We start from the raw sequence: 14,877 nt of genomic DNA, 5'->3' as shown, positions 1-14,877 counted from the left end.
ATACACACTACCATACAGCACACTGACGTATACTAAGGCTGGCAGTATATAGACCCACACGTGATACATAGGTGAGCACAGCAGGGCCCAGGCCATGACTAACGCCCTGCCAGTTGAGTGGAACCCGAGAGCTCCCATATTCTCTCACTGTATGAAACATTGCATGTTGTTAAAACACTGCGTTCCTCTTCACTGTCAAGCACCTTCACGCAGCTTTGTATGCAAAGCATGAATACTTCTGAGTTTAGTTTTCTCGGTAACATTTGGGCTATTTTGGGCTTCACGTTCTCTTCTCGGGCCAGTCACTGCAAAACAATTGGGCTGATCTACGACACCAAGCTCACTTGTTTACACAAAGACGGCAGGTCCGCATGAGTGCAGAAGAAAAAATGTAAAAAAAAAAGTATATATGCGTATATGGTTTTCAGCAGAAAAAACTGTAAAGGGGTCAAAGAGTTTGAAACAAACCTGACAGTCTCCAAACAAACTGTATTCTTCCCCTTCCAGTGAATAGGACTCCTGATCTGAAGGGGCGGTGAAATGTAAAGCGTGTACATGTAGTAATGATGGCCTGTCCTGTGGGGGGATACCCACTCTGTTACAATGTATAAAATGCGAAGATGTACATCACTGAACAATTCCCACCCCCAAATAGGGCCACCCATTCAAAAAGGGTTATATGTAAATTAACGTATTCTCCAAGTGGGCAGTAACATCTTGGGTTTTTTGTTGTTTTTTTTCCCTCCTCCAAGTGGGTGACCTTTTATTTTCTGAGTAGGTTCTGATCGGACTCATTTTTAGTTTGTTTATTAATACATTGAATTAGTCTTATGTTTTTAAATATTATGTCTCTACAGGCCCGAACACTACAGGGACAATGTGACCACTGTTGATGGAGTAAGTAAACCTTTGGGGTAGAAAAGTTTTACGATAAAGGGGACCCCTACCTGCACAACCATAGTCAGGTGGAGTTTGTATGGAGCAGTTTCCACTCACTGGCTTCTGTAGTCATATGGGGTGGGGGGTTAGGGGGCGTTCACACTTGTGCGCTCTGCCATTCTGACAGGTTTCTGTCCTCACCCCCGAAAAATCTGGACAGCGGACGGCTTCCTGGTGGTCAGTTTTAAAACCCATTCATTTAAGAGGATTTTAAAAGCAAACTGCCTGTGTCCGCCTGCAGCCTCTCTGTGAGAAAACCGTATTTTTTTTATTTTTTTTTGGGGGGGGGGCTGGACACAAAGTCCTTCATGTCAGACACTGTCCGGCCAAAAAAACCTGTTTTCCCGCAGAGAGGCTGCAGGCTTTTAAAATCCATTCTAATAAATGTGTTTTAAAGAAGACCGCTGGGAAGCCGTTCCTTGTCCAGTTTTTCAGCGTTTAGGACGGAAACCCAGCGGAATGGCAGAGCGGGCAAATGCGAGCGCACCCTCTTTCTTAATTTACTTAGTGTTTTGTCATTTCGTTTCAAGATAAGCTGCTGTGTACATGAGCAATGGTTCCATATCTATTCACATTATGACTTATTTTCTGCAGTTTCCCCTTCTACATGTTGTATCTGGACAGTGACGAGATGGTGGGCAGAAACTAGTTGCCATACACTGTACACCCTAGATAGTGGAGAATGTGAGCTTACTGTTCTTTCATTCAGAAACTGCCCTAGGACTGTGCAGGACATTTATAGAGCAGCACTGACCTATAGTGATGTTTACCAATGGCACCGCTTTGGAAGTGTGGACCTGCTGCTTCCAAATACCTGGATATACTACGAAGTATTGGGAGGTCACTCAAACCTCGGTGCCCCTGACACTGAATGTATACCATTGGCAGAGCAATACACAGGACTGTATGTCTTCAGTATGAGATGTGATGCCAGGCGCAGTGTGACAGGCTCCTCCCACTTCTCTCTGCACATGCTCACTACTGTATTGGTGAATACTGTCTGCTCCTATCTGTAGAATATACAGTGCCTGCTTTATGGCAATATGTAGAGCTGTTCCCAGCTTGGAGCTACAGCGCTATAGATCATCTCTGCCCTAATAAAACTTATTAGAAAAAGTGTGGGGTTTTTTTTTTTTTTCTTTTTCTTGTTTTAAATAAATGAAAGCACCTCAGACCAACTCTTTTCCTTCTTTTAAAAATTTTAAATATTTTCTTCTCTTTTGCAGACGGTGACCCCACAATCTCCAGCCTGCCTACAGCTAGGTGTGTTTGGGGTTGGGATATGGGCCATGCCATCATTACGTGTATGACTCATTAAGAATGACCAGAATATGTGGCACTTTGAGGATTGGTACCTTGGCTTACAGTAGCAGCACATAATGGTTTGTGGATTACACAGAGGTGCAGGCCATATTGTGCTGCCGCCAAAACACAAGGGTTGCGTCCTTCCAAAAAGAAGTCACCAGAGCTTCACTGAAAATGTCAGCAGTGCCTTAGCAGCACGTAAATATTGGAGTTCACTCATCATATCTTTCCAATATTAACAGTGCTGCTAGAGTAAGGCTAACCATTACCATGCTGTTTAAAGAAGGGTGCCATCAAGTGGACTAATGCAAACCCGCGTGTCTCGGGGCTTCTAAGATTTTCCGTTAACATAACAGATGTCATCCTGTATTCATGTAATAACTGCAGTGCTGCCTCCATGTTTTCTATGGAGACCACTGCATACATGGACATGGCTGTAAAATGTGTGTTTGTTTTTCGTTTTGTCCAGCACTTCTAATACAGGCAACTAAGGTAAGTCTCTTTAAGGCTAAGGCCCCACATTGCATTATTAATTTTTTTGCAGATTTTGCTGCTTTTTTTTTTTATCAAACCCAAGAGAATTTTACAGAAGGGACAAAGTAGAAAAGCTTCCAATAAATTTCCTGTTTAACCCCTTCACACTTTTTTCTTTACCTGCCTTCCAAACACCATAACTTTTTTTTTTCTTCCCCCCCCCCCCCCCCCTCTATTTACAGAGCCATTTGAGGGCTTAAAGGGATTGTCCAGGATTTTAGAAAAAATTAGGGGAATGTGGGAAAAAATATTAAAACATGCTTGTCTGTCCCCATTGCACCAGTGTCTTCTAGCATGGTCCGATCCTGCTGCTGTGGTGTGATCTTCCAGCGGAAGTCCCCAACACAAGTAGCCAAAGAAGCCAATCACTACCCTGTTTCCCCGAAAATAAGACATGTTCTTATAATTAGTTAGCTAATGAAATATATGACCTTTCTTATTTTCAGGGGATGTTTTATGCAGAGGCTGGCGTGGGGAACAATTAGCAAGAGTGCCGGCATGACTGCCGGTTGTATGTGATCCAGAAAGGGGGGGTCTTATTTTCGGGGAAACAGGGTACCTTTGCTATTCTGGTCTTTTCCTTATGGAGAGGAGACTGCTGATTGGCCTCAGTGGTCACGTGACCACTGAGGCCAATCAGCAGCCTAAGGAAAGGAATCCAAGATGTTGCAGTGTGCCAAGGACTACCAACCTTCCTTGGCTTAATATTAAAATAAAAACCTGGACAATCTTTTTTATGTTTGCAGGACAAATTGGCATAATTAGGGTACGTTCACTCAGCGGAAACCTTTTTCACCATGTGACTTCACGGCGTGGCTAGGGAGTCTCGAGCTGTGGACGCGGTGGCGGACTCAGCCGTGGAATGACATGGGCAAGACACTACTTTTTCCCGCTAGCAGGGAAAAAAGCAAGGGACTCCCATTGAAATCAATGGGAGTCATTTTTTGAGGTGGATTCTGCGTCAAAGTCCGCCTGCAAAAAAACTCCTCTATGTGAACATACCCTTACTGTCCACCAAAACAGCAAGAGGTTAGGCCACCCTTGGCTTAAAAAAAAACAAAAAAAAAAAAACAGCAAAATCTGAAACCAAAACAGCTTCTACTCAACGAGGTCTGTCTGAAATGTTGAAACAGTAAAAAGGAGACTCCAGCAAAACTTTTGAACAAGTGAATATTTGTGATGGATCGCCTATTTTAAAAAAATTAAATAAAAATCTCAACCTGAACTTGATGTCATGTCATGAGGCAGAAGAATAAATGATGTAACATGAGCCCCGCCATAACATTTCTGAAATAAAAGGATTGTGAACAAGGAAATTTTGGCTCCGTGTATAAAAGTAATAAAGTGGTGGTGACTGTTAATATGTGTAGTAGAGTGTTTTGTTTTTTTGGTCCCCCCCCCCCCCCTCTTCCTTCCATAGAATATCCATATAACATTACTATTGTTTGTTTCTGTTTGCTAATAAAATAAAAAATTCCAGAATATATTTTGGATTTAGTTTAGTTTCTTACCAGTCTCGGAAATCTCTAAATGTCAGCGTTTACTTCCATGATCAGTGTTGGGTTCCCACATGACTCCGTGTTAAGGCTTACATATTATTACGAGGTGTTAATGACCACTATATACGTAAACTAAGAACAGGACTGGAGATTTATCAAACGACTAACTTTTTATTTCTTCTAAATCCTCCTAAGGACATGGCCAGTTTTGGTTTCATGGGTCCAACTATTTTGTATAGCACCAATATATTCCGCAGCGCTTGTCAGAGATCTGGTCACTGTCCCATATAGAGCTCACAATCTACATTCCCTATCAAGTGTGTCTTTGGAATGTGCAAGGAAAACGCAGGGAAGACATATAAACTCAATGCATATGGTATCTGCAGTCAGGATTGAACCTAGGACTCCAGGGCTACAATGCCAACCATTTTTTCATTCTGTCTGAAAGTAATAGATTTTTATACATAGTTTTAAATTGCATCACTTTAGGGTGATTATAGGGGGAAAATGTACACCAGCTTCAATTGATAGCTGTTTAAAGGGTGCATTCACAGGGAGGAAAATGGCGCAGAATTTGGTGTGGAATCCATGTCAGATACAGTGCTGCAAAAGAAAAAAAAAAAGCCTCCTATTGACTTCAATGGGTTCTTATTTTGCTAGCAGAAGGAACCCATTGAAGTCTATGGGAGGGTTTTTTTTCTTTTTTTTGGTTTCTGGGTTGGTTTAGACTCAAGGTATTATGATCAGTACCAGCAGAGTCAGTCTGCCTCCTGTCTTGTCTTCACATGTATTGTGAAAATAGGGAGCAGGGGTGAGGGAAAATCCCCCTCCACTACTGGATCTAGTCACCTAAGGCCCACTTCACATCTACGTTCGGGCTATTCCATTCTCCTAGTCACATGAAATATGCAAAGAGAAGTCCTGTAAGCAGCACTTTTCTCTGCATTTTTCATGCACAAACCACACGGACCCCATTATAGTCTATGGGGTACATAGGTTTTCTTGGGTAACTTTTTTGTTTTGTTAAAAATAGGTATTGAAATCTGTTCTGAGGTTGCATTTATCAAATTTTAAAACCTTCTAAAGGAACCAGATGTTTGTGTCCCGATACATAAAAATCATAGAATTCAAAATGTTTTACTGTGGTGTACTGCTTGGGGGTGGGGGAGTCTGATAATGGGCTGACACTTGCCAATTCTGTTTACGTCACACACAAGATTACCATTGCTATTAGGAGTATAAATATATATATATATATATATATATATATATATATATATATATATATATATATATATATAATTACTTACAGTACAGGACACAGTACCTGCCTAGAACGCTCTCCTATAGTCCTCTTGAGTGATTTATCAACAACATCCTATTACTTGTTCATGGCTGCTATAGAGATTAGTTGTCATATATGGCAGAAAATTGCCTCCATACCATTTGTGACTTATTATCACAACCACTTTTCTGGCATAGGGGCATGATCTACGCCAATGAGTTGGCTCCAGCTTATTGCTACCTACGACCATGTAAAGTATTTCTGACTACATTCACATCTGCATTGTAGTTTGGAGACTGTCGCACTGTGCTCCAAATTGCCAGAAAAAGTGTTTTTGGCTGTTTCAGTGTAAAAGAACAGACTCCCAACAAATCCTGTTATAGTTAATGGGGTCGGTCCAGCGCTGTATGTCTGTTGGCCTATCCGATGGACCAGAGCAAAGGATAGGCCGATGCTAGTGTGAACCTTAAATGACTAAATGCTGTTAACTATGGGAAGAATATGCAAATCTGCCTTCCATGATGTAATTAGGAAGACAGTTGCTGCCTCATTGTTGCAAACCAATAGAGGGCGCTCACTGGAATGTGCAAGCCTGTCTTAAGACAGGATTCCAGTGAAATAACCCAATAATGGCTGCTCCCTTTAGCCTCATGCCCGACCTTCCAAGAGGCCTTTGTTTAGCAATGACGCTGGGATTAATACCAGGTATAGTCTCTCAATCGAGGACAGCTGTTTCGATCTGGTTGGATCTCTTCAGCCTGATGTAGAGAGGACTATAACCTGGTAGAGGTGAGAGGCTTAGACAGGGTTCGGGGGATATTGTCACTCCTTAGGGAGAGACCACCAAGACAGGCTTGCACATTCCAGTGAGCGCCCTCTATTGGTTTGCAACAATGAGGCAGCAACTGTCTTCCTAATTACATCATGGAAAGCAGAATTGCATATTCTTCCCATAGTTCCTTGGAAAGTGGAGTGCTAAAGGCTTAACAAGTCTCCACACACCTATATGGTGGTCTCTCCCTAAGGAGTGACAATATCCCCCGAACCCTGTCTAAGCCTCTCACCTCTACCAGGTTATAGTCCTCTCTACATCGGGCTGAAGAGATCCAACCAGATCGAAACAGATGTCCTCGATTGAGAGACTATACCTGGTATTAATCCCAGCGTCATTGCTAAACAAAGGCCTCTTGGAAGGTCGGGCATGAGGCTAAAGGGAGCAGCCATTATTGGGTTATTTCACTGGAATCCTGTCTAAATGCTGTTAAAGCAGAGAAGTCGCTCTTGCAAGATGGCAGCTCCCCTATAATCCTGCATCAAATGTGGAATTAACAGGGTCATCTGGTTTCTGCAGCACTGTCCCCATGAACTCTATGGGACCGTTCTGTAATATCTACAATCCCTGCTAGTTGGTGCAGAATGTAATTGGCACGTCTCTGTATGTGAACAATACTGAGCGGTCCCTTTTTTTTTTTTTTTTTTTTTTTTATGGTCTATTCCCTCTGAGGACTATTGGGTGTTAGGTTTGGATCTCCCAGCTGTTATGTCGGAATAAACCGTATCTGACGTTGGTCCACATGTGGTTGCAAATAACCAAGCTTTGCCTAGATGCATGAAGACTAGAGATGAGCGAGTACTATACGAAACTCCCATTTCAAATAGCACACACCCATAGGAATGAATGGACGCAGCCGGCACGCAGGGGGTTAAGCGACCGGCCGCTTCCATTCATTCCTGAGAGTGCGTGCTATTTGAAATGGCCATTTCTAATAGTACTCGCTGATCTCTAATGAAGACGCCTTCCATATATTGAACAGTCTCATAGTTTAGTATTTTGGTAAATTTACTGAAATCCTTCAGAAAATCCTTATTTCATTTGTTTGGGCCCCTGGAATGTAAAATCGCTGATCAGACTTGAAGTGCTGTCCACTCATCTCTTTTTGTTAGATTTGGCCTGTTTGGTTTGGATTATGGTTCTTTCTGGTTTGGGGTTCTCGGTGATGGTCAGGACTTCTGGTTTTTTCTTCCTCTCAAACGTATAGCACTCCACTTTCTCTTCTGTGGACACGGCTCTGGTGCTCACCAGACTGAAGCCTTCTTTGAGCAGAATATCCAGCAGTAGCCCCAGCACATTGGTGCCATTCAGTAACTTCCTCTGGTCTGGTTTTATGGAGACGTACCTGTCCAAACAGTATGGAGCTGATGTCAGTGTATTCATAGACCTAGTACATTCTTATTCTAGGTTCACATCTGTGCCTGTGTGGCCATTGTTCTGGTCTGTCAGGGGACCCTAAGGCTGAGTTCACACAGTTTTTTGTTGTTTTTTTTTTTTTGTATTAGGAGGCTGATTTTGAGGCAAATTCCTGACCAAAAAAAACTCTGTGTGAACTCAGCCTAACAATGGACTGCTAAAGTAGCAGGCACCAATAGAACCGATATTGTGGGACTATAGTGGGAGCGGTCAGGTGAAACTGCTGGACAAAAGTCAGATATGCAGCACCTTTTATAGCCAACAATTTTCAGCAAACCCAGCCTTAAGGCTAAGGTCTCACATTGCTGAAATGCAGCTGTTGTGGTGTGTTTTTTTGTTTTTTGGGGTTTTTTTTTCTTGGGGGGGGGGGGGGGGTTTGCAGTTTTTTGAGCTAAAGTCAGGAGTGGATTGAGCAGAAGGGAAAAGTATAAGAACTTTTTATAGAATACCCCATTCCTTTTGTAGTCATTCTTGGCTTTGGCTCAAAAAACTGCAACAAAAAAAGCTGAGTTTCTGCAACGTGGGGCCTCTGCCTAAGTGTGTATTCTCAAGAGCACTACTATACAGGTCTTATACTGCATTTCCAAGATAGTATTGGTATTTTCTGCTGGAATAGGTTTGTGGTTAAATAATGAGTTTGTATCAATAGTTTATAGTTTATAGATTGGGGTTCTACATTCATTGAAAGAAGTTACAAAATATATTCTACCCTTTATTACGTGAAATCTATTACCTGAAACAAAATTACGTTATAAGAGCCCATCCTGTTGAAAATATAGGCGAATGTGGCAGCAGTATGTTATAGCGCAAGAGCAGATTATAGGGTTTTATAATTATAAGAGATGAGTGAGTATTATTCGAAAAGGCCGTTTAGAATAGCACGCACCCATAGGAATGAATGGAAGCGGCTGGCATGCAGACTTTTCCGGTGGTCAGCCGCTTAACCCTCTGCGTGCTGTCTGCGTCCATTCATTCCTATGGGTGCGTGCTATTTGAAATGGGTGTTTTGAATAGTATGCTCTCATCTCTAATATGTCATTCACTTAATTTCAACTTATTCTGAGCTTTGCAGTCCAGTGGATGGTGCTAATGTTACGGACTGCTCTGTATGCCGCCATGGAGGACCCTGAACTCTTAAAGGGGTTGTCCAGATTCAGACAAATTTTATTTCCCGAATCTAAACACTTCTGCAGATACGCTCCCTAAAACTGACCCTCATCTGTTCATGACACTAGTAATCCTACAGGAGATGTCTTTATCTGTGTGTAAGGTGACCTGCACATGGCCGTGTGTATGTTACTGAGCTCTGATTGAATGGTATGGGCTTGGTCTGGATGACATATGTGTGCCGGCCGTGTTTCCGTGGCCCCATTCGTTGGGGAGCGGTGAGCATGGTTTGCAAAACAGACAAGTGGGATGTGTCCTGAATTGTGACCAAGGCCTCCACGTGGAAACCCGTAGACCCCTCTATAGTTTTCAGGTAACTGCATTTAAGCAGATTGGATTTCTATTTTTCAGGTCCCCAAACGGACCCAAAGACTGGACCCCACCTTAGGTTTCACCCTAGCATCCGTGCGTGCCTGAGGCCTAACCTTCTGTGCCCCTACACTTGGATCTGTTCATAAAAGTATACAGGCTGGTGAATGGCTCACACGGCTTTATATATTTGTATATTTATAGTAACCTTTTGCATAAAATTGGTCCACCATATAAGCACCTCCTAGTCACCCCATTGACCTCATAGATCGTAAGCTCTTGCAAACAAGGCTCGCCCTCCTATTTTGTGAATTGATTTATTACTTGTCAATGTCTGTTTTGGTGTTATATAAATAAAATTTATTACAAATTCTACACGACTCGCTCCACTGTCTGTCGTCAATGTCTGTCTTGCCAGGAGGAATAACAGCAGGACAGCCATAAAGCACAACTAGAGTCCTATGTGACAGGACTTACAGATTCTTCATGAGATGACATCAGCTCATAAACCTACTGGTACGCATTACCTAGTAAGTATATAATAAATATGTAACTTACCTGGCCCCAAACTGGTCTCCTGTTGAGTAGTCTGTTCCACACTGAAACACCAGGTCATGATGGGATGGTCTTTGCAGAGGAACTGGAGCCACAGGTTTCTGTGAGGCATATGGAAAGTTCCAGCTTTGAACTCCTATTGGCTGCTCTATATACATTACAATACGATCAGCGAGAGCTTCGATGGTGCTGCTGCACGAACAGAAGACGCGGAAAAACGCATGGGTTTCCTGCAGTAGAAAGCGCACCTCTAAGATCTCCATTCTGGGGCGATAGAAATTCTCCTGACCCAACTGTTCAGCCAAGGATGAGATCTGGTAGAACTCGGCTTCCCTCTGAAGTCTTTCATAATCTGAGAAGTCCGAAGGCAAAGTCAAATGCGATGTCCTGAGATAATCTAAAATGTAGTTGAATAACGTTCCATCCCGGTCCACAAAATATTGGCCATTAACGACCCTAAAGTCCCGATCACTGCCATCCAGCATATGTGCAAATTTTGAGTCTGAAAATCTGAGAAGGGTTGATGCCAGCGTGCTGAACTTGGTGCCGCCCACGTTGAGGGTTATCACTTCTGGGTTGCTCATTCTGGACCACCTTCCAGGACTTTAGGAAGTTCTCACTGAGAGATTCCTGCAAGCTGCACAAAGCAAAGGCCCTGTGCATGGCAACCATAAACTAAACTGGGTGTGCTCGAGTTGCCTGGGAACACCTTCTAATACAACACTGGAAGATAGTGTCACTATATACCTCATGGGAGTCAGCAAGTGGCATGGAGCTATAAGCATTTTATTTCAGTTTTGGCTTCTGATCAATAAATAAATATTGAGTTTTTGTAGGAGTTTAATAGAGATATACACAGATTATATATATATATATATATATATATATATATATATATATATATATATAAAGCTGTTCATTGTAATCCCTGCTATATTTGTAACAAATAGTATGTGTCTCTGTTCTGGTGTCCGGATTATTACCTATACAGAATGCATTTGGTTGCTGGATTTCCACTGCCTCCCTGGTTGTATGGTGGCATCACTAGTTCTGCTCTACTCCTGCCTAAGGTCCATAGAGTAAGGGGTAGTTCACACGGGGCAAAATGGTCATCAAAATCCTGCCGCCTCCTTTTTGAAATGAATAGGAGCCGGCCAGCTCGCTTCTTCTCAGGAACAAACCACTCGTGGAAAAAAGAAGTGAGCTGTCCTTTCTTCAGGCAGATTCTGTGGCTGATTCAGCTGAGACATCTGCTTTGCGACACCTCCCTCCGGACTAGGCCTATTCATTTGGGCCTAATCCAGAGCGGAAAGCCGCGACGGAATGTGTTCATGCAGAGCCCCGTGTGAACTAGCTCTAAAGAGGAGTCAACCATGTGACCAATAGTCATAGTGTCAGCAGGGCAGGAAGAGCAACAAGACTTCCAGCCTCCCCTGCTGTGCTCTGCAAAGGTAACAGAACAAGCTCCATGGGCCTTGCTTAGAAATAAAGCACTGGATAACCCCCTTTAAGGGATGTTAAAGGGATTATGCCATGAATATCAGGATAGATGATAAATACCTGATCAGTGGGGTCTGACCACTGAGACCCCCAGTGATAATGGAGTGTGTTTTAGCTCCGATGTGTATGCAGTCAGACCCCTGCTGGACAGGTCACCTCTCTGCTCCTATTCAGTTCAGTGGAGGCATCATAGAGAGCCAAGTGCTGTACTTAGGCCATCTCTGGTACTCCCTTTACAGTGAATGGGAGAGGGGATGCGTCCCATCCAGCAGGGGCATGCCTACATTTAATCGGACTGCATACGCAACAGGATTTTAAAAAGCACACGTTTTCAGGATCGGAAAGGGAGGGCCCAGCAGTCAGACCCAACCAGACACCTCTATGCTGTGGACATAGGATAAATATGCTTTATACGGTAAACCCTTTGAAATTATAATTTTGTCGTCCCTTTAATCGGTCATAGACATTTTGGGTGTATTCTAATGCACAACCATTTAGCCAGCAAGTAGTCTGTACAGTTTTCAAGAACTTTATAGATTTCTCTGGGATTTCTAGATCTATACACTGTATAGTATTCGGCCAATCAATGCTGATTCTGAATCAAATCTTTACTACGAATAGGAGTAGTATTCGAATGAGTACGAGTATTTCAAATACCGTAGTATTCTATTGAATACTACTCGCTCATCTCTAGTTAAAAGAAAAAAAAAACAACACCCCTTCGTTCTGGCGCCCACTGTTGGGTAAGTTCTGTTGCCATTCCAGTGATATCTTCTCATGTTTGAGGGCTGGTCACTGTTGCAGTCGTTCACAGTAAACTGCAGTGACTGTCTTCATCAGCAGCAACTATGTTATGAGTTTGTGTTTCCTCCGTAAAGCGCTTTAGAGGAACAATCCATGCTGGTTCATCCTGCAGGAAGTTCTGATGACCCCTGGACAGAATGGAAAGACACGTGACCCCCAGGAATTACCATGAGATCACGACCCAACCAAAGCAAATGATCCCGTGAACTTTCAAATTTATTTACCGATGTGTCGTTTTATAAGAACTATCCATACTTGATGTTGCTGCTTTAGTGTTGATGGTTGCCTTCCGCTCTCTGCATGGATGATACACATACATGCCAATGTCTTTGGCTGGAAAGGTCACGTACTGGTGCAGCACACACCAGTAAGATCTTGGGAACTCTCTAGCCCTAATTTTAAATCACGAAGGTCGATGTTTCATAGCAAAACCTTAAGTGCAGCACACTGAGACATGAGACAGTCTCCGCCGTAGAATACATACATAACCCACATTCAGATGACATCTTCCCAGAGCTCATAAAGTCCAGTCGCTTGTTAGACATGAGTTTCTCTGAGACTGCATTTTACATGTAAATAATATCTTGTGACCAGAGCGGCTGTTCCTTGGCCAGCATTTCATAATCCATTGAATGCAGCTAACACCATTCCTGAGTAGTGCAAGTGCCAAATATTTCCACTATGATAAGAGGACTGGGACTTGGATACATTAGAATTGTGCAGTTTCATATTTGCTTGTATTTTTGGAATGTTTTATTAGACTTTTTTTTATTATTAAAGAAAAACTGCAAGTGGATATTTAGTATCTGGGTTGCAAAGCAGAAAATGGAGTTCTATCGCTAAGAGATGAGACCTATGTCATTAACCCCTTCTTATCACTACCAGTTTCGGGTAAAATCACTGAGAGGTCTCAGTGCTGTTGTCATGTTTGTTTTTATATTTTACCTTTAGATGTATAGTGCTGTACTTGGTCAACCAGATCACTTACTGATCTAAAGTGATCCAGGGATAAGTTATCAGTATCTGGTGGGGATCAGACACCTGGACTCTGAACTAATACGGTGATTCAGTTGCCTCCTGACATCGGAAGATTTATACAACTTTAAGCATCTATACACCTACTCAAGGAAACGTGAGCAAAGCTGGAGTCCTGGGTTCGAATCCCGCCAGGAACAACATCTGCAAGAAGTTTGTATGTTCTCCCAGTGTTTGTGTGGATTTCCTCCCATTCTACAAAGACATACTGATAGAAAAAAAATATATGGGACTCACAATCTACATTAAAACAAAAACAATCTACGAGGTAGAGGGGGTGACACAAGAGGTAGCAGGGGCGCTATCGAATGTAGCATCGCTTATACAGTTTCCAGACATTTTTGTGATAGAGGTTACCGTCATTACACATAATAAAGCTGTATGAGCTGTCACCAGTCAGTGTTCTTAATGTGCATATGGTTCCTGGATATAGTAAGTTGCAGTCTGATGCAGCATCATATCCTGTGGGGTAATGTGGGAGCATGAAAAGAGGAGGGTTCATTTTAGGGATTCTAACTGTGGAAGGGTTTACATTAGGAATTGTGATAGGCCTGTCTGATAAGATGTTTCTTTAGTTTGCACTTGAAGCTGTAGAAATTGGGAGTTAATCTGATTGTCCGGGGTAGAGCATTCCAGAGAAGTGGTGCAGCTCGGGAGAAGTCTTGTATACGAGTGTGGGAGGTTCTGATAATAGAGGATGTAAGTGTTAGGTCATTGAGTGAATGGAGAACACGGGTTGGGCGGTAGACAGAGATGAGGGAAGAAATGTTAGATGGGGAGAAAGAGACAGTTATGGAGCAGATTCTCCTGTACTTACTGTGTGCATTGTTTGGTAGCTTCACCCACCAGCTCAGAGAGTAATGAAAACTAGAGATCTATAGCACGTAGAATAGAAAACTGCTACATAATGACCAAACATAGTGTTACTCCTCATGTATACACACGTAGGAGCTTATCCTGAACAGTAAAGTACATTTATATACGTGCGTGTATATACAGTATATTGCTGTATAAAGACCAGTTTTATTCAATGAGAATGGAGACATAAAGTCTAGGAAAATTGAGCCCACATGATTACTTCTTTATCTCACAGCTCCAGTTCTGGTAACCTTTTACATACATTTGTGTAAATGTCGTAAGTGACTGTTTATAGGTTTTTATGAGATGTGACTTTAGGGTTAGCGCTCCTTTAAGTAGTTTTAGTAGATCTATTTATAGTTAATTAAAACCATGACTGCGTTGTAATTACAGCTGCCAGGAGGCGACCTGTCTAACTGGATCTGCTACTTCTGGTTACTCGCTGCATAGTGTTTGTGCCCTCTCATGACAGATCACATCGCCATGCTAAATGTCTATTAGCCTAATCATCCCTGCGAGCTTGGGTGTAGGGTGGGGAATCCTCCGACCATCCCTTTTCCCAGTAAACAACTGCTATGGGGGCCATAATATATTTTTAACACTGATTTTTGTGACTCTGCAGCCATTGCTATACATTGTCACTATTTGTGTTTGGCTATGGAGCAGTTTAGAAAGTCGGAGTCTATGTACTGCTATCCCAGCCTGTAAGAACAGATCAGAACAAACAGGGCAAAGGATTATCAATGTACATCATGGGGCAGATTGACTATTGTGGTTACCGTGTTGACCCTGATGTAAAATGTTGTGCATTTAGTTTGAGGTCAAATATTTCTGACATA

The 14,877-nt window shown here is 42.5% G+C and overlaps 1 protein-coding gene across 1 annotated transcript; it reads right to left on the bottom strand.

Annotated features, from left to right (window-relative positions):
- Nucleotides 1–7,489: 7,489 nt before the first annotated feature.
- On the bottom strand, nucleotides 7,490–10,491 carry KCNRG (potassium channel regulator). Its single transcript, XM_075262963.1, has 2 exons — nucleotides 9,845–10,491; nucleotides 7,490–7,739 (listed from the first exon to the last, which is right to left on the bottom strand). The coding sequence occupies exons 1-2, from the start codon at nucleotides 10,423–10,425 to the stop codon at nucleotides 7,490–7,492; spliced, it is 831 nt and encodes a 276-aa protein (XP_075119064.1). The 5' UTR covers nucleotides 10,426–10,491.
- Nucleotides 10,492–14,877: the final 4,386 nt, after the last annotated feature.

Source organism: Leptodactylus fuscus, chromosome 2, assembly GCF_031893055.1.
Source record: "Leptodactylus fuscus isolate aLepFus1 chromosome 2, aLepFus1.hap2, whole genome shotgun sequence".
NCBI classification, from domain to species: domain Eukaryota; kingdom Metazoa; phylum Chordata; class Amphibia; order Anura; family Leptodactylidae; genus Leptodactylus; species Leptodactylus fuscus.
This window is presented reverse-complemented; position numbering and strand designations above follow the sequence as displayed.